At 43.6% G+C, this 23,804-nt stretch overlaps 1 protein-coding gene across 5 annotated transcripts in view; it reads right to left on the minus strand.

Annotated features, from left to right (window-relative positions):
* The window catches only part of LOC111246852 (protein turtle-like), a 90,509-nt gene that overhangs the window by 23,085 nt on the left and 43,620 nt on the right, over nt 1-23,804 (minus strand). For 4 of the 5 annotated variants that reach the window (XR_015323525.1, XM_086983392.1, XM_086983393.1 and 1 more), the window contains 12 exons: nt 19,063-19,401; nt 17,602-17,718; nt 15,906-15,926; nt 14,921-15,121; nt 11,579-11,854; nt 11,085-11,216; nt 10,505-10,663; nt 7,359-7,646; nt 6,165-6,551; nt 4,547-4,672; nt 1,250-1,280; nt 570-655 (listed from right to left, as the gene is read on the minus strand). Coding sequence is in view for 4 of the 5 variants with exons in the window: in XM_086983392.1 (XP_086839518.1) it covers nt 570-655; nt 1,250-1,280; nt 4,547-4,672; nt 6,165-6,551; nt 7,359-7,646; nt 10,505-10,663; nt 11,085-11,216; nt 11,579-11,854; nt 14,921-15,121; nt 15,906-15,926; nt 17,602-17,718; nt 19,063-19,401 (2,163 nt within the window). In the remaining variant the exon portion in view is untranslated. The remainder of the gene's footprint in view (nt 1-569; nt 656-1,249; nt 1,281-4,546; nt 4,673-6,164; nt 6,552-7,358; nt 7,647-10,504; nt 10,664-11,084; nt 11,217-11,578; nt 11,855-14,920; nt 15,122-15,905; nt 15,927-17,601; nt 17,719-19,062; nt 19,402-23,804) is intronic. The other variant, XM_022797135.2, reaches the window with a different exon arrangement.

Raw genomic sequence — 23,804 nt, forward strand, 5'->3', positions numbered from 1 at the left:
GCTAGCCAAGATACAATTTTTCCTATTACGTATCGCTCAATTAAGGATTCCAATGAAACTAAGATGCATCTACTGCTAGACACCTTTTAGGAAGCCTTTAACATATTTCAATTCAAATTATGATGACTATTAAGACCAAAGCCAAAACGAAGTGTTTTCATTTGTACGAGGTTGAACACAAGAGATTTCACTGCTTGATATGACTAGCTAAAAGAACCCTAATTTTCAACTGCATTTCTGTGCCCCTCTAAAACTATGCTTATTATGAAAGTCAGCTTTCATCAACACCACACACAGAGAGTACACTAAAGTGGGCATTTGATTAAATCAATAGAGAAGTAAGTTATTCCTAAGCGTGATACAAGCATGGAGGATGACTTTTCTGTCGAAAATTGCACGTTTGCTGTCTGTAAAGCTCTATTGGTAGGTACGAACAAATAATAAATACACGCGTTACACGGCCAATATATTTGGCAGATGCCTATTATTTGGTTCCGCGGTCGCTTCGAATAATAAACTTACTGATAATTAACTGGTGATCAATTTTTGTCTATTCTCAATATACATACGTGGTATAACATCCGGACCCTTGTTTTCGTCGGCGAACCGCGCAAGCTCCGTGACGTCCCCTTCCTCTGGCAACGGAATCTGCGGCCTGCGTCAATCAAATTTGGCAGGCGGCACAGCAGAAACAAAACACGGAAACAGCAGAAATAGAAGGGTGAAAGATACAGCACATAGGAAGGCAAAATTAATTATATACTGTGAGCGACCTACGCTCCCTCTTCTATTCAGAAATGTTTCACAACGCGGGGGGGAATGTGGGAACGGTTAGGCGGCAACAGGCAGAGAGACTATGACGATTGACAGGATTGGCAGTTTTAATATCTAGTAGGTGCAGCAGCCCTTCTTAGGCTCGCCAAACGTTTCCAGTGTAACCATCTGCCCACAGAACGAAGTCGCGCAGGAGGAACCGTCATGCTTCTTAAGAAACAAGCTACAAACGTAGGCATTCCGCCTTACGCGCGCAAGCCCCAGCAATAGACCTACATATCGTACGCCTAGAGGGACTTCGATCCCACAGACACCCTTCGAGGGGAAAAATGGAGAATAGAGAAGGACCTTGGTTTCCTCATTTCCATTTGTGTAGCGTCATTTTCCTTTTGCACACCACAACAGTAGCTCGTGCATATGAAAAAAAGAAACTCCAACAAGAACGCGTTTTTTGGGGGGTGTAAAGAGTACTCACTTTTCATCTGCGGCGGCAGCGCGCTGTTGAGCTATTCATGGCGGATCCATTACCACGTCAGTGTAGAGCAATATCGGCGATGGATTAAAAACAGACACAAGTAAGCACAAATATTTAACGTTAATAGACCGTCGATACAATTTTTCCGCGTGTACAATGCAAAGTTTATAACTGGTTATCTAAGTAGGTTTATTAGGTTGGCATACAGGTGGCTTCAGTCCTTCCGCCGAACAAAAACACAGGCTTTTACTCGAATCCAAGCAATAAATGTATTTATTGTGCTCGCAAAAGAATCTCTTATTTAATCTTTTGCAGGGCGGGTTCTACAATCTTAGTCTTGAGAGGACTAACATGGTCGTCAAGAAAAATGGCTTTGCCTCGTTTAGTCTCGTCGGGCCTATTTAGCTGGATAGCCTCGTTCACCCGATACAGCTGAGCCATTAAAAGAAGCCAGTTAGTTAGATGCGTAGAAGAAGACAAGTAAATAAAAAAAAAAGGATACACAGGTGGTCTTTTTCGACCATGTTTCAGTATATAGGACGCTTATAGCTAACGTAAACTTATTGTGGCTCTGCGTTGCTCGATACCGGGTGACATGCTGAGAGGCAGTGAGAAGGCGTGTATCTTTATGATGTTCACCTAGTTTATGGGCCATTTAAGCTCGAAACTTTTTACAAACCCGTAGATCTAAGGTGCCACTTGATATGATTACAGTTATTTCGATTCAATAATTGTCTGCCGTTCTTCTTTTTTTTTTTAGGTATCATCAATAGGTACTTATTAACCTTAGATGGACGTTTGGGGCGGGGTGCATCCTCCACTTCCAAAATACCATTTGTCCTCGCAAACTAGTTTTAAGCAGCTTTTTTAGTTGTAGAATCCCTGATTTACACAGTATAAATTCGCAGCCAACAGACCTGAGCAGAAAGCAAAATAGTGTCGGAGTCGAAAATGCACTATTATCATTTCGGATCTCTGTCTTCGAACCTGAATTTGACCTTAGTAAAATTTAATTCACCACACAATTTATTTTACTTATTATTGCTGAAGTTCCTCCATTACATCCGCTAATTGGGTCCTTGAACGTCTAACAAAAACAATACAAATGTAGACACTTCAGCTTAGCATCGATGTATGAACTTCGTTTCGATGTAGGTTAGAAAGGTTGCACACCAAGTGAGAGTTACTCCGTTTTTTTCTTTGGATTTCGTTTTATGTGCTTGTGCTACCGTTGCTTTTAACTAAATCATGGCTGTTTTTTAGTGAGCCTGCTCTATCTGCTCGTCCCTGTCTCGATGGCCTCAGTTGGGCGGCCATGGTCCCGACTGACGATAGCCAAGCTGAAAACGTGTCGAGCAGGCCTTTTCAGCTGCAGTACGGTTCGATTCTCTGCTGCTGTCTCTGCTAGAGTGCAAGTATAGTTAGTAGGGTCCGATAGGGACAGAACCTGTGTGTCCTTTTTTTTTCTATTTACTGGTCTTCTTCTATGCGTCTGACTAACTGGCTTCTTTTAGTGGTGCAGTTGCAGCCGCTGCGTTAATGAAACGCGCTTAGTATTCCACCCTCGCTGCCAGGTTCACTCATTTGCTCATCCTTATCACGCCGTCGTCCGCAGTTAACTCGGAACTGTTTCTTTTTCGGCAAAATCTTATTCAGATATAAATTCGCCGGAACCAATCCGTACTGACCATATATATGCCACATGGTCATCAAAACTACGTTAAGAACATCTACCAACAGATTTCTGATCGTCGACTAACGTCGATAAATAACCGTTTTGTTTCTTACTCAGACCCATCTTGTTCTACTTCTTCTAAGCCAACCCATTTGTGCTGCTGCTACCTACTAACTGAATTAAGGACAGTAGTAGTGAAATCTGCCTCGCTATTCGGCAATGCAACGACAATTTCACACCATAGTAAAGTCAACGGAACTAGTACCCCTTGTCTGTTTAATATCCGGTCATCTTTATTGTTGCACGAGAGAAGGTGGTGTTTTCTGTATCTGGATCTAATTGATCCTCGAACTGGCGCCTAACGTACGGGTACAATATACGCCTATGTCGTTATATAAAAGGCAATTTTGCGTACGACTGGTTCGCAGAGATGCGTTGCGATGAAGCGCAAAAATACGGCGTTCTTCCTCATTGACTCCGGCACCTCACTACAAAGTCTCGCTCGCAACGACGTACTACGATAATTTTTTGTATCATTGGACTTTACTTTAAACAGAAGCCCATGACGGAGCAAAGCGAGGTGCGAAAACAAAGCGAACACACGATTTTTACAGAGAATTTACGGGAGCTGAGCTCATAGACTAAATCGTGTGGTGTGGACCACGTTACCCGATTCGGGGGTGACCCTGAGGGTGAGAGGCTGATAGTGGTAACAGTAGCTGGGCAAAAAGCATGTACGTGCTGGTGAACAGACGCTAATGATAATGCTGCCATTCGCAAAGGATAGTTTTTGTGTTCAAGCCTGGCATCTCGTTAATTGGCTTCTTTGCTAAAATGTCATTCGATTCAAACTGGTCCCCTGTCGCTTGTTAGATGCTGTGCTAGTTCTGCTTCGTACTGGCATTTTCACACTAGATGATTGAAAGCTGCAGCTGGCCAATATAAGTGCAACTGTTCCTGTTGTTATCTTATTGCTTGGTGCAGCATTTAGGCCCGGCCATACAACTTGCGGCGATGGGCGTCAAGCAAATTATGAGCAATAATTGCTAAGGGCCTGCTTTGCCCCTAATGCGCTTAAAATACCCGCACTGTGCCTTCTGCGACACTCGAACTCACTAAGATACAATAGTCAACGACGTTTTCTGTTTAGAAATAGTTAAGCAAAACTTTTATGCCTGCTCTATGATATCTCCGGCATGTTCTCTCAGACATAAATCTTATTTGGACTGACCTTACCTCTGTCCACACTTATCCAACGAAATTTTTGCTTAGCGTACGTCCTGCAACTGTACACATTATGGCAAATGAAAATGCTTTACCTAGTATCGTGTTGCATGGAGTGGGTACATGTATTTTTTATTTGCAACCGATAGATTTCAAATTGTTTCGCGAGATATCGGGATTTTTTCGACTATACTTTATTTAAAAAGTAATGTATGTTTACGATTATATATGGTTCTCTTTTATATTGTGACACGTTTCATAAAGGTCGTCTTGGTACTGATGACAAAATCATCTTGAATCGTATTGCAGTATCTATCTGCGAGCACTCAAGTGAAGATAACACACTATGAGGATATTCGGTGAATTTCTAGGTGTACATAGGAAAGAAGGATGCTTACAGCTCTTGATGACTTGCCGAGTCCTGATCTTCATAATGAGAATGATCGTGAACGCGACAAGGATGATTCCCGTTACAACAAATATCAGCACAAGGATCAATGGACTCAACGAGATGTGCCACATTCCTGCAATCAGCCAAAGAGTAAGTACAGTGAGTGAAGGACTACATAAACGGGAAGGCGAACAGCGTTGCAAAGAAGGAGAATGCACCGCCGTCGTTTAACCTCCACGACGTTGTTGACCCCGAACCTTCAAGACGCAAAGGAAAGCCCTCGAGGCTGTAGGCCCAAACGGTCATCGACACTGTGCGCACTTCGCCTTCTCTTTTGCCTCTTCAACGGTAAAGAGCCCAGGCTGCCTTTGAGTTGGTGGCCGTTCGATTCGTGGCGATGGAAGCCGGGAGGATAAGAAACGGGGTACGAGAAAGGGGACAACACTAGCGAGATCGCAGCGCTTTGTGGATCGCCTACTGTGGTAGCCAAGATAGCCTGTCTTTGCATACAGAGCACCATCAAGAAGTAGAAATATTCAACGCTGCGAGGGAAACGCATTTCGCAAGGACGCCGCCTGCTGGCGATTTGAAAATATCTTCATACGCGAATGAGAAGCAGGAGATTGAGAGAACTTCTTTGCCGCCGTTCGCCATCCAGAAATTTTTGCTTGCTTCTAGCAGCAGAAGCTTCTACCAGACAGAAGCCACCTAGACAGTCTAGCTCAACCTCGACTTGCTCGAGACGAGAGGGTCAAGGCTTGGTTAGCTTCCTTTCCTACTCCTTCAGTCGACCAAAAGAAGCTGAGTTCGTCAGGAAGTGCAGCCTCAAAGTAGTTGGAGTTGCTAGTAGTTGGAGCGGAGTTGCTAGTGTCGAGGTAGAAGGCGGATGAGGGTTAAGGGCATATGGGGGGTAGACAGAGATCTTGCTTTGCATGACTGCGGTGCTGTTGGAGGTATACGCGTTGATGGCTTAGCCTGAGGCGAAGTCCTCGTACCGCATGCAGATTGGATGTGGCGGAAGGAAAGCTTAACGCCACTAGAACTACCAACAGCCACCGGCAACCGCTTCATTTCCCAATAGTCGTCATTATAGCCGTAGCCACTGCCGAATAACGTAGAGTATGCAGGCGCACAGGCGAACGAACAAACATGGTTTTCTATTTAGCTGGTGAGCGGGCTGCTGAAGTGGCGAATCCGGTGAAACCGGTTGCGGTGGAAAAGGCTAAATCAGTAATAGTAACACCCGAGCGAACCTCGCTGCTTCTAACGAACCTCAACGGCGAATAAAGCTTTTTTGTCGACCGGGTCAAATAGGCCGATAGACTGGTAGGGCAAATAGGTAAAAAGTTGGTTGTAAATAGAAGATCAGAAAACTTTATACTGAAAATTGATGATGTCTAATTCTAGGAAAAAAAAATATAAGGAATGTTATATGGGCCACGTGTAGATACATCAGATGTCCCTTGCTTACTCAGAAACTGTTATTCAGCTCAAATCCATGTATCTTGCAAAATTAAGATTCACTTTTTGTTTTGACTGGTTTAACGGTACTACACAGTTAAGAATACCCTTACAAGTGGAACTTATTGTTAAATAAAACGATAATATCGTTAATTCATACATACCTCTGCGCGTAAGTGATATTGGTGACGGGATCGTGTGCGCAACTATCACAGTAGGTGGACTCTGACCTCGTGCGTTCGCTGCCCAGACAGCGATCACGTAGGCTGTCGCTGGTGCGAGTCCGGAAGCTGACATGACCACTGCTGGCTGGCTGGCCGGCAGGTCAACAGGCCCAGACACACTACCACCAGATTCATCGTCACTTCCGATCTGGGTGCGACCAGTGGACAAGAGTGAATAGTTGCCTTGCAGAGTACGCTGTTCAGCGTCGTGTAATTCCATATGAAAGGACTGCTCAATACCTCCATCGTAGCCTTCCTGGCAGGCAATTGTCAACGATTCCTCGGTTTGGTTGACCACTGTACAATTATGTACCGGCTCCGGCGGACCTACGAACGAATAAGCAACACGAACGAGAAAAAGAAAACGAGCATAGGAGAAGCAGGAAGAAAAACGCTTTATCACTAGGAGTAGTAATGACTGGACGAACTTGAAGTTCGAAATTTTTCAGTGCACGTTGTTGATCAAAGTAGTACGTCAGAAGCTTCATTTAATAACAGCTCGTTCTATGATGCATAACTGTGTTTCTCGAACGAAGAGAATCGAGAAATGCGCAGTTAAACAAATACGTTTATGATGTCGTTATTGACAAGCTTGCCCGCATCTGTCAGTTGTGCCATTCTTGAACTGGCTGGAAAGCTGGCTAGAGGTTGCCGTTGTGCCAATAGTACAGCAATGTCATCGTTTAGCCGAACAGATGGAGAGCTTCACTATTGACCTTTCAACTCTTCGTCTTCTATTATCAATCATTGGCCGTGAAATCTAGTAATGCTTGATTGTAGCGGCTAGCATGACAGCTAGGCTGGAGTACAAAAGGGCTAAACACGAAAGGAACGGGAGAGAATCAAGAAATCGTCTCCTTCACGTTTGGCCATTAACAGGCTCTTTTGTGAGACAAGCTATTTTTTTCCTGACAAAGAAGATATAATTCTCAAAGGTTTCTTTGCCACGAGGGTAGATTCATCTTGAAAACGATCAACCTTCTTAAGCTGCGTCGATTTCCCCTGGCAGCATGGCACATTAGGACACAAACGAAAGCGAAAAAAAGCCTTACCGTTAAAATATTTGAGGTGCCCCATTCCCAAACAGTACGCGGCCGAGACGACCACCGCATGACGACCGGAGAAAATTCTTACCCGCAGGAATCAGCTGGAAGACGCATGGTTCTCTCTGCAAGCCGATGCTGTTCTTTCCCCAGCAGATGATTGGACCATAATCCTCCTCAGTGTGTGGTACAACGGTCACACAGGACCGAGTGCCATCCGTATGAACGTTACTGGACGAGATGAGCTCTTTGCTGTTATTGAAACGCCATTTAAACGCGATTTCAACGGGGTCACTTTCTAGTTCGCAGAATATCTTGACTAGCTCATTTCGGGCGGCCCCGTACGTCGTCTTCTGTTCGCCCTTGCACACGGGAGCGACTGCAACGAAAAACGAATCGGATCATAGGATGGGCACTCGTAAAAGGTAAAAATAAAGGTGCGTTTTAACTGATAATTGCGCACATCTAAACTGCGGCTGTGACCCGAACTCGAAATATATTTTTTCAGTTTATCTGTCTGTAGTTTCCCAGCCCCCCATACGGTTCTAACTATATGCATATATCGCAACGTAGTGCGACATGTTTCGGCCTAGGGTAGGCATAGGGCCCTAGGGTACCCTATAACAAAATGAAAACGATATCTGAAGATCCCTTCGAAACTTGGCACCAGAGGCAGAACGTAGTCGAATTGTAGGTTCGAAGCAATCGTAAAACGATTTCATTTTCGTCGATTCATTGGGGTGGTTTACTCTATCGCGTTGTGCTGCTACCCAACGCGCTCCTAACTCACATTTCAATAGTGCAGACGGGGAATATAGAACTCCTCGAAACCCCTTGAGCTGAGGAGTCCGTGTTCAAAAGCCTTATTATTTGGCGACCAGGGTGGCTCAGGCTGGCTGGCACAATATTGATAGCAGGAGGCTGATTTACACGGTCAATGAACAGACACTCGGAACCTACCACCATACCTACAGCGTTTTACTTCCTATTACTTGCTGATGAGAAGCATCCGTCCAAATGCATGCACTATCTACTGCCCCCAGATGTAATTGTTCACGTGATTGTTATACCTCACTTCTAGATCCCTAGCTGATGCATTTTTCCCTGCCTACGTTGGCCTTCCGCAAATGACTACAGGTATGTGCAACGGTTTTACATACACATGAATGTACAACCGTGTGGCAAATAGTTTCTCTAGCTTTTACATTTTTAATGTCACTAAATGTCGCTACATGCTTTACATGTGAATGGTTATGTATATATATCCCCTCGAAACTACATACAAAGCTTAGTTAAGATCATTTTATGATTTAATTGTTAAATATGTTCGTTCGATTAAATTTTCTGCTAAATAATGCTTTCCCGATAAGCAATGCTCGTTGTTGGTTCTATCGTTACTTTTAGTGGTTCGCTACATATTATGATACAACACCCATATCTGAAGTTATCTGATTTCCCTTAAAAGTTTATTGTTCGTAGTTTATTTTTTCGCGACTATAGTAAAGCTTTTCGTATCATCGGCATTCTATTTGTTATTACTATCGTTGTTTGTATTATAATTGGTTACCATCGATTATAAATGGATTTCTAGTGCCTATATAGTAAGGTTTTCTATGCGTTCTTCAAAACTGCTCCAAGTATAAGTTATCGTCCGTCGTCTACTTAATACTTGTTATGGGTTTTAGTATTATAGGGGCAATGCTTTAGCCGTCGCAGCTTACTGCTTTGTTAGTAACACTTCGTCATTGAATCTCCAACCCTGTGTTTGACCGCTCTGCCTAGGTTTTGCTTATTGCCACTTACCCCTTTCGTTCCAGTCCCCCGACCATATAACCCAACCCCTTCTTCGCAAAATACTGCATCCCGGCTGGGCGCTTATTGCTTTTTCTTGCCTACTGGTTACTGCGGCAAAGCCTTTTCGTGGCCTGGCTGGTCTATTCCCATTGCTGGCCGGTTATCGTTTGCTTTGTCGTTCCTATTGTCTAATCCATTATGCATTCGACATAACCGCGGTAAGGGAGTCTACAAGCAACGGCCGGACGAGAAAAGAAAACATCCATTTTCCTATGTGTGCCTAAAATGTGCCTGTCTCTCGTAGGAGTTTGTACCCTACTCGTGTGCTGGCTCGATGAGCCGGCATACTTTGGAGGAGCAGCAGCTTTACAATGCTTGCTGCATAACATCCTATGTTCTAACTGTGTGGAATATTTGTCAGTGTATGTGAGTGTATCTGTATAAACGTGTGCGTATACCTATAGGTGTGTAAGAGTACGGCATACTTATAAATATATTGATGATAGTATATTTTTCATCATAAGTGACTCGATAGAAGGCCTATTGTCCCGGAGGAGGGGCGAAATACCATGGAGGCATTCTCAGGAGAAATCATCCAGAGAGTTTCGAAAATAGCTGCCTTTGTTTGACCTTAGATTTCATTGCATTCACTGCCAGGTCGGTAGAGCAAGTACTCCTAGACTGGCTAAAACTCTTTGAACTCCTTTTGAGGGTAATTTTTCTAGTCCCGGCTTTGCTGCCATTGTGTTTGTGTACCTGTTTACGTGTGCCTATGCAAGGTTATGGATCTAGCAACAAAGCGTGGCCTTAAAAATACACCAGCAATTCTGTGATTTGAAACTTTTGTTGAGATTTATACTAATTGCACTTAACGTAACCCAGTAGTAACTTAATACTCGAAAAAACGCTGAATCATTACTTGCTCTATTTTTCTGTTGAAATGTTACTACAATATTATTTTCCGCCTAGCGTATATACCTTAACGATATACCACAATTCGATAACTCACACTAATTAAGCATATTCCAGAGGGACGACTAAAAGATATGTAGCTGCAACATACTCGTAATGTAGAATTGGTTAAAAGATGTACAGAAGAAAGCTACTTCCTGAAGCTCGATACTAGTGTTATGTTAATACTAGTGTTATGTGATATGTTAATCATTCCCAGTTAGCCAGCGTCTTAATAAACACGGTTAAATCTATTACATTCATCCTTGAAAACAAAATGCAATCTTTTTTTTTATCTATCAACACATTTGTTTGTGAAATATAGCTCTTATAAAAGCAATCAAACACCAAAGGATGTATATGTAGATATATTGCCTAAATATCAAAGGTTATGATGATAAAGTACATTAGGAATATTCTAAGTTACGAATATAGAACTATGTTTTTCGATGCCCATAGAAAAACGTGTGCCTCAACGATATTTCTACTTACACCTGACTTTGAGCATGACGGCGTTACTTTCGCCGGGCCCCTGCGCGTTCGTAGCATGACAGGTGTACCTGCCTCGGCTGTAGCGATCCACCTTTTGTAATACAAGGCTCTGACCGCTTATGATTACACCTGCCGAGGTGTTTGTCTGCACCTCTCGACCTATATGAATCATAGCATAAAAGAAAAAACGGCAGGCATATGGTTACGCCTAGAAACGGACGAAATGCAAGAACCTATGCTATGTAGCTTTTGGAATAAGCCCTAAAAGGTGAACCCTGGAACCCTAGTGGGCAAACGGGAGGGTATATCATTTGGCCTGAAGGTTTGTAGAGGAAATCCATGTTCTAGGTTTTCAATGCCATTTGGAATCTTGCGTCATAGCCGTGGATGGAATGAACGAAAACTCTAGTTCTTCCTGAAATAGTCCTTTGGGAGTTACACCTAATACCACTAGTACGACAGCCCAAACGCGTGTCGTTCCCGAAAACGACATGCAGGTGGAGGATACGTAGAGGACATACTGACAGAAGAGATGACGCGTTGGTAAAGCGGATGGTTACTGCAAAGAACACATTCGTACCTTCAAAACGCCATCCGATATCGTTCACCCAGGGGTTGGCGCGAATGTCGCACTCGAAAAATACATCGTTACCTTCCTGGATATGCTGGTGCCGAAGCTTGCTCCCGAGGCGCAGGCTCAGAATAGGGTTGTCTGGAATGGAACATACGACCTAGAACGTTAGCCTATCGCAAACCATTATACAGCCAGATAGAATGCTCTCTGTTCTCTAAATATGAATAGGTTTCACTTTATCGCCGCATTTGCTAAGAGTAGAAGTGCGTATACGTTATCAAGCGAACGAAAAAGAGCCGACTGGAAACACGTGTTATTATATGTTTGACCAGATAAATATCTATACAATCTTTACAACACGTCTCTAACAAGGTAGTGTTGTATAAATTATGTGAAAAATACGTGCTATATGTATTATGTTATTGTATCGTATATTTAGTACAGGAGTAAACATGGCCTACTATATGTATGCATGTATAGATTAGACGCGAGATACATACAGTGAACTTCGAGCTTCCATCCGTCCTCGATGCGGCTGTTTGCGATGAGGGGATTCTCTGCGCGGCACGAAAGGTGCTTGCCAGAATCATCAGCCGTGGGCACAAATGTTAATGCACTTGTGCTATTGTGCGAGGTCGAGTTCATTCGCATCCCGCCTTTCCACCATTCAATAACCGCTGGCGGGCGCGACCCTGACGCGCGGCATTCAAGCGTCACCGATTTGCCAGCCGAGAGCGGCTGCTGTTCCCCTTCGATCCAGACGGACAGAGGACGGACTATAAAACAAAATAAAACACATGATTGTAATAATTACTGCAGTGATATAATGGTAATGGTATACCAACGCCGCTCTATACCAAGCGCGGCATACCCTCTACGCAATAATGCGCACGCTACAGCGGGAGGCCATTACCTGCTTTGCGGCTCTCTACTATATAAGTCGATCAATAACAACTTACACACGGGACATTTGAGTTTACTGTGACAATTCGAATATCCGAAACCAAATAATGCAAGAAGAAGAATAAGAAAATTTTTGAAGATGTAGTAAGCATTTACACCCTATGATAATACAGTATATTTACTGGCGTCGTCCTTTCCGTTTGAGCACCCATATGCATCAGTCATGAGGTCGTTAATGATTTCCGTAACAACAATCATTATACAGAAATCTGCCAACAACAACAACATTCAGGTGTGTGTGTGTGTGTGTGTGTGCATATGGTAGAAATGACCATAAACACTGTAGCTGTACAGGTGATAGGTATGTAGCATACAATCTGTCAGCCCTATATCGATAAATATGTATGCAGCGCTGTAAACCAATCCACGGGTTGTGGCTGGCAATAAGTAAATTAGTTAATCGGTACCCTCTGATCCTGCATACGTTTAGACGAGCGATAGCCGATCCATTGTGCAGCCTATACAGGGAACGGCAATTAGTAGTCTTCCTATTGCGTTAGTGAAAGTCGTAGTCGTCGTCGTCGTCGTCGTCGTCGTCGTCGCCGCCATCGAAGCCGACGAGCGACGCTGAAGGGAACGATCAACATAAACGGGTGGCTCGAAGAGTAATCGGGAGTAACATGGCCGCAAGAAAAGATCGTGATGACTTCCAGATATCGGACAACGTCCAGCCGCCACCTAGAGGCTGCTTAAGTGTATCGGGTTTGACTTGCTGAACGAGGCTTCGAGGTGTCGGCCACCATCATTACCGCCTTAGTAGCCGAAAAAGGCCCGTGGCGTACAAGACGCAGTGCTACAAACACACCAACAACATGACCTTTCGTAGAGCTACTCCTCAGGTTTAATCAATATTGAAGTACCACCAGTGAATTTTCGACGAACTCGTTCGCTGCCGACGCTTTTTCTCAATGTCGTACATTATATGTTTCTTTCACCCCTTTTTTCCATAGCTACATAGCTTTTCGCTATCACTCTGTCATTGCTCGTTATTTCGTAGTGACCTAGTCCCTGCTTATGGCCTATTTCATCTAATACTGACCATGTAGTAATATCTGTACGGAGCCACCTATGAAAAACTATGTACTTCGTTTATCTCCTCCAGTTACAGTTGCTACTAGAGCTGCGTGCATCATAACTTCCTGTCTTCTGCTTCAATTAAGTTTACTATTAGCGAAATAAAGTGACCGAGGTATCAGGCAGCAGCTTGCTAGTGTCAAACTAATATGCTCCTCGGAGACACATGCACCGGGACATCCATCTATGACTCTGGGAGTCATCGCTATGCCTACGGTAGTTATCAGTGTTCTATGTCCTATGATTGTTACTATAGCTACCGTCGCCTTTATGAGCGCGGGTAAAAAAAGGGGCGAGCAAAATAGTACTAGAATGACGTCAATTAAGATTGCAGACAGAACATGGTATTAGAGGTGGACACAGAATCTAAGGATTGACGGAAAGAGATTCAGCTCATAAGAAGCATGAGCAATCTATGAAAAGCGGCGTCGCCGTCTAAACAAATGAAACGTACTGAGCGCCCGTACGAATGAACAAGATTAATATTACCAATTGCTTGAGATCTACGGTGACTGCTGATGAGCGAGAAATCGTTGTTTTCTGTAAAAGTCGGTAGCAAACGGGCAGCATAGTGGCGACTATGAAACAAGACGATGGAAATCTAATCCGATTGATCAAAAACCGCGCTTGCCGTACCCCTTCTACTACACAACAGATAGGTGAGATGATCTCAGGAGAATGAGAATAAGGAGAATTAGACGAAAGGAAAGAACGCTGATGAACAGCTCTCGCTTGCAACGCTTCCTTTTCAGCAACGGAGGATATCGAAAACAGGATTGGAAGAACCAACAGTCTGTTACCACGGGATTGCTGGGGACCAGTTAACAGTGCTGAATCATTCTTGATTTCGACTCTTATCTCTGCACTTTGAGAACACGCATCAATTAACATTAGATAGTTGGCAGGGTCTAAAGGTTTCCCTCCAGATTATACTTAACATTGGACGGGAGGTTAGTATATCGACGCTAATGGTACATGATGTCAGCGACAGATAGCTGAAAATTATGACAATCAAGGGATTTTTAGTCATCCATATATCTGTACATGGAAATTTGAGGACTAAAATGTTCTACTGCAGCTTAGGTGTTGAAACAGAGCGCGTTGGAAGCGCAGTCTGAGAAAAAAATACACGGTCATTTTTTTAAACGGTGTAGAGACTTGGAGAATATGGTGGGCGGAAAGAAGCCCTGACTTGAAATCTTGCAAGGCGGCTTTAACGATACTTGTGCCAAGTGTGGTCTTACATTGTTGTAGAAAAGATTGACTTCGCTTCTTCTAACGGACCTTTTAGCATCACTCATTTTATGCAACTGGGTCATATATTTATTATTGTTGACCGCCAAGCGTTTCCCTGTACATAAGAGCCTTCCAATTCTATCAAGCCTCAATGGTGGCTTTTTTAAGCGAAGATCTAGCTTAATTCTAAACTCCGGCATATTTTCTAAACATATCTTCCCTCTTTCTGTTTTATATGGACATGGAGACACCATTTCTCGTTATCCGTGACAATTCATGGCGAAGCCTATCAGTGTCGCTATGTTCTGCGGCGGCATGTGAGCTGTAGAAAGACCATAAGAAACCGTGTTTTCCTGTTTCCCAGGCCCTTAGTTTTTCCGTAAATGCCATTCAGGCATAGGACGTCCAGTATTAGCACTAAGAATATGTATATATATATATGTATACGTCACAAGCCATTCTTGTGGACATTGAGACCAATGTCAGTTCGGTAACAGAGTTTCTATTATTTAGCCGAAGCTATCCATGAGACGAAGAAGAATCATCGCAATAGGCTTTCTAAAACTTACAATTGAGATCGACGATTACGCTAGATGATACAGGATACGAGATATTATTATTGGACGCAGTACAGGTCAGAGTGGCCATCAGATCGTTACGAGTGAGGGCAGGGATTTCCAACACGTTCTTCGATATTCCGTTTGATACGTTATAGTGGTCATCAAGTAGAAATGACTCTCGCCACCATGTTACCACGGGTGGAGGATTGCCTGAACAAAAAAATTAAATAGAGTTCAGTTAGCGTCAATGGCCCATGGCGACATCACACGATCCTTGCGCATCAATTTGTGCAAATGTCAGGTTCTTTTTTCACCGCTCGGATCACATGTTCCCATATGGTCATGGCGCGCCAACGGCAGTAATTAAATTAGACTATTTAACTAATAACAAAATACGGTTAAAAATGAATTGAACCTAAAAAAAGACATCAAGCTAATAATGCTTTTGCAAAAACTGATTTGGCACTCAGTGGGATTTGGCGTGACGTTAGAAATTAACTCTGTCTGAGAGTCCAATGTTAGACTGATGGACGTATCGTAATTACCGAATTTTTGAACGACGAAAGAACAATTGAACGTTTCAAACATCGAAGTAAGTTGTTTGAATTTTCATATAAGATAAAAAAGTATGTTAAGTTAAAATTGAAAACGTTCTATTCACGATTAGTAGATGGGCATAAAATAGACATACCTGATCAAATTTAAATAGAAAGAAATAGAACATAGGATGGCTAACTCGATTAATTCAATCACAACCTTCACCGAATGAAGCGATCCACCGCAAGCTGAGACCATCTCACTACCCTTGATCTGTTTAAATGGCTCTCATCTTAAAGACTCTATGAGTCTGTCATGCTTCGGGTTAACTTTTAGCTGCCTTTAGCTACGTGCAAATACTTCCCAGTAATAAAGGAGAGATATTATAAGCCGATATATCCCATGATGGATGGAGCTAAGAAACAGACAAACATTCTGCCAAACATACTGTTCTTACCAACTTGCGTCTCTTTTCGTCCTGTCTTCCGACGACGACGATGATGACGAAAAAATGTTAAAAAAAGAAATGGAAAGAGTTAGGGCCCTCTAAATATCTCTATCTCCCACTATTATTATAATACAAAACAGCATTACTCCTTGTAACATGAGGCAGGTTAGAAAGCAATAGTTCCTCTCAATCGTAGAAAGGGGGATACACATTACCTCGTGAAGGGTACACAATTCGGTAAGCGATTACTCATCCGTAGTCTAGAAAAGAGCGTTGGCACAAACAGACACAGGTATTTCTACTGCAACCCGACAGAAGTACGAAGCGAACGCGACCTAACAGGAAAATCGGTAGCAAATGTGCTCCCTTTCGACAGAGGCAGTATTGACGATGGCGGCAGCACTAGCACTTGTGTGTCGAGGAGAAGCTACTTCGACTCCTATTACTGCTGTGCCACCAGCTATGTAGTAGCACAACGATGAAGATGTCGTTGACCGCTTTCTCGAATCCCCGGTGGCCCAGCTGTAGCAGTAGCAGAGCCTGCAGTAACTTCCTGTTCCGACGCACAGCCCTTGTTGGAAAATGGCCGCACAGGAGGAGAAGAGACGAAGTAGCAGAAGCAGCGAAATTAAAATGGAAACTCCTTCCTGAAAACTCCGCTTGGAACGACCATCGACCACACAATCCTATCGGTAGATGGGAATTTGTGCCTCGAGCAGGCGGGTGAAACTGACTGTGATACAACGACAGCAGAGGCAGCAAGAACAACAGTACTAGCAGAGGTTGTAGGCGTTCGCCCTGGAAGGCACGGTCCTTCCGGATGCAGCCTTACCGATGGTGCTCGCTTCGTCGTTTGTTGTTTTCCTTTTTTTCTTTGCCTACTTCGGGAGGGAGGAAAGTTTGCTGCATACAGCTGCTGGTTTCTGGCTGATAGTGGTGACCGGATAAGTTTCGGTGCGTGTGAAAGTATTTGCCCCTTCTCAGGGCTCATTCGCTTTCCATCTTTACTTCCAACCGGCGAAATTTTTCCGCTGCTAGTATTCCTTTTCCTGCTGCTATCTCCGCCGCTACCACCACGCTTTCCTGTGGTTGCTTGCTCCAAGTCGATCTCCAGTGAGTGCGCACCGCGTTTTCCCTACTCGAAGTCTTAAAGCCGGCTTTGCTTTTTTCCTTCAGGACAACTTAATCCACTGCTAATAGCTTGCCTTCTGGTTGGCTACAGGCTTGCTGCCTGTCCTATTCTGTTCGTCTATCGGCTCCTTAGAGGAGGCATAATCGAAGACTGGAGGGACGCAGTAGCGCGATAGCAAAATCCCATGTGCAACGAAGCTTGGCGTCGCCTATAAGTTCGTTACGTGTGCGCTATGCTGCGGTGCTTCTACAGCTAAGCGTGGTTTCTGAGCAATCCTGTTGCACGATTTCGTGGGCTATGGTCTCGTCTTCTCTTTACCACAGCACCATGATTCACTTTTCGGCGCAGGCGATCCTTGTACCGAACGATCTTGGCGTGGTAAATAGAGATAGTTTAGGCCCTCATATTAGCGAAAAGCACGAAATATAAATACGCTGCCGGTAGGGCATGTGGCAAATAGACCGACCGGCAGATTTTCAAGTCGGATGGCCGTTCCTTTCCTTGACGTAATATGAAAAGGAAGAACAATTGAGGTTGCCTGGAAGCGACAGACGTTACCCAACACCCGCTTACCTCCTTCGACTTGACAGACGAGGATCAGCTTGTCTCCTTCGTTGTATGGACCGATGACACTCTTCGATGGTAGGATCTCCCTATTCTGGTCACTGATGATCGGTTCATTCGGCGGAACTGAAAGGTGTCCAAAAAAGACGAAAAATAGCCGCTCACTATATAGCATGCTGTTGATATTATTTCTCTTCCAAAGCGAGAACTCATACTCTCTTATTTCTTTCTCCCCAAAACACGGGTTTAAATACAGCCTAATGCGTCAATCGTCTGCCTTTGGCCAAACGGGTAGGCGAGCTGTCGCACATGTCCTACTTGCATCACCTCTCCACACTGTGCCGAGCAGGCTGTATGTACATACGTATACACTTGCATGTGGAAAGGTTCGTCCATTGACGAAGCCCACAATATAATGCAATGTGTCTTATGAGTGCATCACTGAGGATTAAGCTCAATTGCTTGCTCCTTCTTCTCCGTAGCTGCATTGCAGAAATGCGAGTGTTTTGGCTTATGCTCTCAGATTGCGATGAAGCGCCACTTGAAATAAGTGGCGCTTCATCGCAACGTGAGAAGCAAAGCTGACTGAAACTGTTGATGGCCATATAAAAATACTGAACAGGCATTTGGTAACTAATCCCACTCTGAAAGGTGCCTTTGCCAGAATGCGAAAGAAATCTTTTAACTAGATGCTCTTGCTCGCGAGTATCGACTCTGGGAATATACGTACGAGTATGGTAGGCGAGGAGATGAGCCTGTAAGTGAGTACTTGTATAAGTGGTTCCGTGTATGAACATCAGACCCAAACCCAAATTTGTGTATGAGTCTCTGAGTGAATGTGTATATATATATCTTAACACTTACGCTTTGTGTACGCAATAGCAAAACAAAATCATGGTTCTTTGCTTTATTTCGCTCGACAGATACCAAGTTATTATACTTTCGTCGCCGTCACGGGGCCCGTGAGGTTACGCAAGTGGATACGATAGATTTGCCAGTTTCGTAGTCTGTGTAGGAAAAGGAAGCGACTACACTAACGCGGTCTAAAAGCTAAATGTCTTCGTTTTAGAGCTGCTCTTCGACTTTTCAGCTGCTTTCGTCGTTTCTACGGAACACGAGATTGGACGGAGGAAAGCGGCAAAGGGGCAACAAGCGTTGGGAAACGAGAACATGCACTGCCGCCTTTTCGCCATATCGGCCACCAATTACCAGTCTTACTCAATATAAAAATGAGCTGAGCAAGTGTAGAAGACATTGGTCTTAGTCATTGTCGGCAGGCATGGAGAGCTGGGGGGTGTCAAGAGGACGAAGGCTAGGACAGTCACACAGAAAGCGAGAGAGCTATAAAGAGAGATCTTAATAGCAGAGAATAGGTGAAAACGCCAGAGCTTCAAGGTACAAAGGGTCCGACGGAGGCGCAAGAAGTCCAAATAGAGAGAAAGCAGTTGGTGCTGTTCCCCTGCTACTTACGAATAACCTTGAGATGCACTTGATAGTTCCGTGTACGCTCCTTCTTGAAGTCCACTCGGCACCTGTAGAATCCGTCATCGCCCTCTTGAACCGGCGACAGTTGCAACAGAGAAGGACTTGTCTCGACTTTGAGGAAAGCACGATGTGCCAGCCAGTCGATGGGCGAATGATGCGCCTTCCGCAGTGACGTCTTGCGCGCATCCGCTGAGTAGATAGGTGTCGTCGAGTCATCTCGATACCACAATACCAAAGACACTTCATCATCACTCGAGTTGGGGGCAATATTGCATGGAAGCGATGCACGCTCGCCCAGGACCCCGATCACCGTGATTGTCGGCTCTAGAACAACAAACAATAATACAGTGTTAGCAATAGAAAAAATGCTAGCATAAAAATTTCACTCTGTTTATCTTAATCCCAGGTATTTATATTGCTGTTTGTTCAATGTAGATACTAATTCATTTAAGGTGCATATGCCTTTTCCACCGTTTCAGCATTTCCAACCGTGACCATAGGTTTCAGCTTGCAGTCTGTAGCAGCATGTGAGCTAAATTAGGGGCCTAATCTATTACCTCAACAACTGTGTGTTTGGTAACACATATATGTTATTTGTGCATCTTGTTTTCACATTTATTCTATACACCGCCAAGCATTTTTGTCGTAATAGCAGCACAATAAGCTCACTTGGCAGTAATACACTGTGACATTATAAGATTATGTGCTAGTGACAGACGTCTATATTTCAACCTTCTCCGCATGTGCTTCTATTTGATTCTCTAGTTTTTTTTCATAATGGCGCTGACTAATCGTCTGGGTATTTGGGGCAATTTAGTTATCAAGTAAGTCTATTTGCGTTTTAACTGTACAACTACAAGATGTTCGTGTAATCTGCGGCCTATGCCCTCGACAAGCTGATCCCAGAAAGTTATTGTTTGGGGGATGCTTGTTATAATTGACACCTCTGTATACCTGGACGTATTGCTGGTTTACATGTGTACCCACATCGAAGCGCTACTGCTTTCTAAGCTTTCCTTATGTTCCGACAATCAAACACTTATTCAAGTTAATTTATCGCAATATAGTTCTATGTCACCAGCGCATATATATGTCTGGTATCGGCGGGGCCCTAGCTACAAAAGCCCACGTTCTGTACATATATGGTAACTTCATTTGCACGTCTATGAGAGTCGATACAATGAGTAATGTAAGTTCAGTAGGAAAAGTCAGCTGGGTGGCCGGATACTCGAGAGTGCAGAAGCACTCCCACATGATACTCCCACACTATCACGCCGCAAGGTGCTCCTGCAGAATTTGCAAACTTGATTTCAAATGCATATCTGTGGCACGAGCTGTGCGTGTGTCCCAATGAGAACAACGAAGTCTGTTAAGTTATTGTGCATTTACTTTAACTATGAATTGGGGATATTCCTTTTTGTTATGAGCACATACATATTTATTAAGTTAGACATTAATTATGACAGTGCATCAACAATTTACACTTTAATTGTTGTGTATGACCAAAATCAGTCGTAAGATGAGTAAATCCTGTTGTTTTACTTTCATTTAACTGGCATGCATTTTTGTATAGTATTTTGCCAATGGTGCTCAAACATAGGCACGTTTCAATCATTCAACCTGCTTTTTAAGCCAATTGCTCTGTCTTGATTTACTCAAATCAATATTCATCTTTGAAAAGCGCGATAAAGCCTTGTTCTATTAAGGCCGCCATAACCGTGGCCTTGATGCGCGTACAAAACGTATCTTGGCCATGAGCATCACATGAGGATAGTAATTACTGTCACTATCTGCATGATTAATATAATTTTCGACTTTTCGGCCAATTTAGTGTTAGTAGGGTTGACGTACTCGCTCTTGCTCGTCAGGAAATCGACGTGGTTTTGTTTAAAATTACGGGACGGGTGATGCAGCATCGAGGCTCGATCCAAACTCTACCAATAATAAATGGATGTATTCAAGGACATAGTAATTCCGGTCTTTGAAATCACCACAACTGTTGTTACAGATTACGGGGTCTTCGGCTCAGTTTCTGGCTACATGCACCCATATTACCATAATTACCCATAACATCAGCAAAGTATGGGTTAACGAAGGATATTTTGTCCGTTTCGCTCAAGCATTTCTGACAAAATATCGGATAAAAAATGCATGCCATTAAGGTGAAACAATTGATGATTTGCTAATTTTTCCTTGATATAGCCCACCCACTATATTTTATCATTAGATTATAATTAAGCTATACATTGTTGATACGCCGTTGTGATCGGTTTCAAACTTAATGAACATGCACACGTCCACAGTAAAAAGAAAGTCCCAATTTCTAACCAATGCGGTTGGTTCGTTATTGGACATTGTTTCATTCATCGCTCAGATTGTCTTTGCACCATCATGAATATATACACAACTTATGGCATTTGCAATTAAGCTGTATACACAAATGGTCAAGTGTCTCCGTGTTCCTGATAACGCCCGTTAAGATCGTTCGCAAGTTCTGAAGCGACTTGGCCACACGCTATTTCGAATGCTGCATACAGAGGCACTGCTGCACGCTTAATATCCAGCCATTAGACTAACTTCTTTTAATGAACTTAACGAATGCTTGCTGTCGACTGGTCGTCTTTCGTAGCCGGTAGCGAATTTCAATGAAACACGCGCTTACCCGCTACGGCTGGCAAAACCCCCGACGCCTTAAACCATTTTCGATCGTGCCATAGTCCGTGCCCCCTTTTCTCAGGCGAAATGGGTGAGCACGAATGTGCAGAGCTACTGAACCACCTCAGCGGTAACATCCCATTACCTCATCCGCCTTGAATTCCTTTTCCTGCTTTTAAAACATCTGGGAGCATCATCATTAGAGTATTACCATCACCAGTGCAATCCTCGGAGCTGTTTTGGCAGCTCCTCCATTAACAACTGGAATCTTCGGTGCCAGCTTAAGTGAAAACGATAGTCTGGCGACGCATCTGTATATCTGCCAACGGGGTAGAAAGGTGTGTACAATTGACTGTGCCCTAATAAAATGAGCCTTGCTCCGAGCACAGGATAGGCAACATTTCCTACGCGACTGATCTGTTAACCCGGTTCATAGTCATGTCTTGTAGGGCTTCATAAACAATTCGATTAGTGTGAGAATTGACGTTGGATGGACTTAGTTACTGTTCCAACGCTACACATATATACATATATATTGTTATACACCTACATGTACTATATAATATGAAGACAAACACAATTTAGGCACCTTCATTAGCCATAAGATTATCTATATTAATCATAATATTACTACCATCCATTAGTTTGCATTAGCCATAAATGATACGTATTCTATGGATGTTGAATGTACACCCACGCGAATCGAGGAATTCTTATGTATGTCGAATATTCGTTAAATAAATATATAAACAATAGTTTTGAACAGACGCTGGACTGTATATACATTTGCATACTGTGAAAACACTATGCTTTACAAACACGTAATTACGTGTTTGTAGGACGCAATATACGAATAGAACTGAGAAGAAGGAGCTATATTATTGTTCACAAAAGCGTTTCCGTGACAAGGTCTGAAACGTTCTTTTCAGTACATCTAGCGAGGTCTTCTTTACACACAGGAGGTCGATTACCGGATAATGCTCAGTCTAATACCGGAATAACAGAGAATATCAAATCTCGATCGGATTTCCTGTTTTTCGTAAGGCATGTTGAGAGTACGTGGAAACCTGCGCTTCTATACCCTGCTACCTGCATAACCTGCAGCTTAAATCCACTTGGTAGGAGTAATTCAGCTTGCATGAACGATGAAGAGTAAAAATTTTTGAAAAAAAGACTCTGTGACCCGTCGCCTTACGATGCAATCGTGAAAAGAGAAAACATGGGATTGGCGGTTGGCGGGGAACGACCACCAGGTTTTGTTTTGTAGGTCAGCGCTCAATCCATTAAAACGCCGCCAGCTGTTTCTATGGCTATGGCCGAAGGTACGAGCGGTGTACTTCGATAGATCGTTCAAAAATAGTCGAAATATCCGCTGCTATGAACTACGGCGCTGTTCCTACTGCGAATACTCGTCTACCGCGCAAGGAAAGAAAAGTAACACCCTGTTTTTTTTTTTGCTGTTGCTGGTAGCGCCTTTGGTGGTTATGTTGCTGCTGCTGTTGAGACTGCTTATCGAGGGCAGTCGTCTTTGCCGAGATGTGTAAGGGGCAACCGGTCGTCAGAAGCAAAAAAACATAGCAGCACTAAGAGTGGGGTCGAGGCCGCGCCGACAAAAAAAAACACTTCCGTCGCCCCATCACTGCCGCCGCGCACACAGCGATACCTATAGCGGTGAGGTAGTAATGCTGATGGCGGTAGGAGCAAAAGTTGTTGTAATAATAGCAGCAAGAGTTGAAGTAAGCGAAAATCCGATCTGCAGACGTAGGCCAGTTTGCTCAATTGGACCATTTACCTCAAGGTCCCTTAAAAAGAAGCAAACAAGGCAAGAGGCGCCTCTTGAAATAAATGCCTTCCAGGCAGCGAACCAGCTAAGCAACTCTAGCAAACTCACGAAGTGTGGACCGTTCTCGAACGACTACAGAACATTCGAGCACCAGACAGGAGCCTCGCGCAGGTAGTAACTGCTGCGAAGTCCCTGCCACTCACTGACGGAATGAAGATGATGAACAGCAGGTAAGATGTGGGCAAGGGACTGTGGTCTCGTCCAGTCATTTTCGATTCCCTGCAGTACA

This window comes from Varroa destructor, unplaced genomic scaffold (genome assembly GCF_002443255.2).
Source record: "Varroa destructor unplaced genomic scaffold, Vdes_3.0 BEIS01000003.1, whole genome shotgun sequence".
Classification (NCBI taxonomy): Eukaryota; Metazoa; Arthropoda; class Arachnida; order Mesostigmata; family Varroidae; genus Varroa; species Varroa destructor.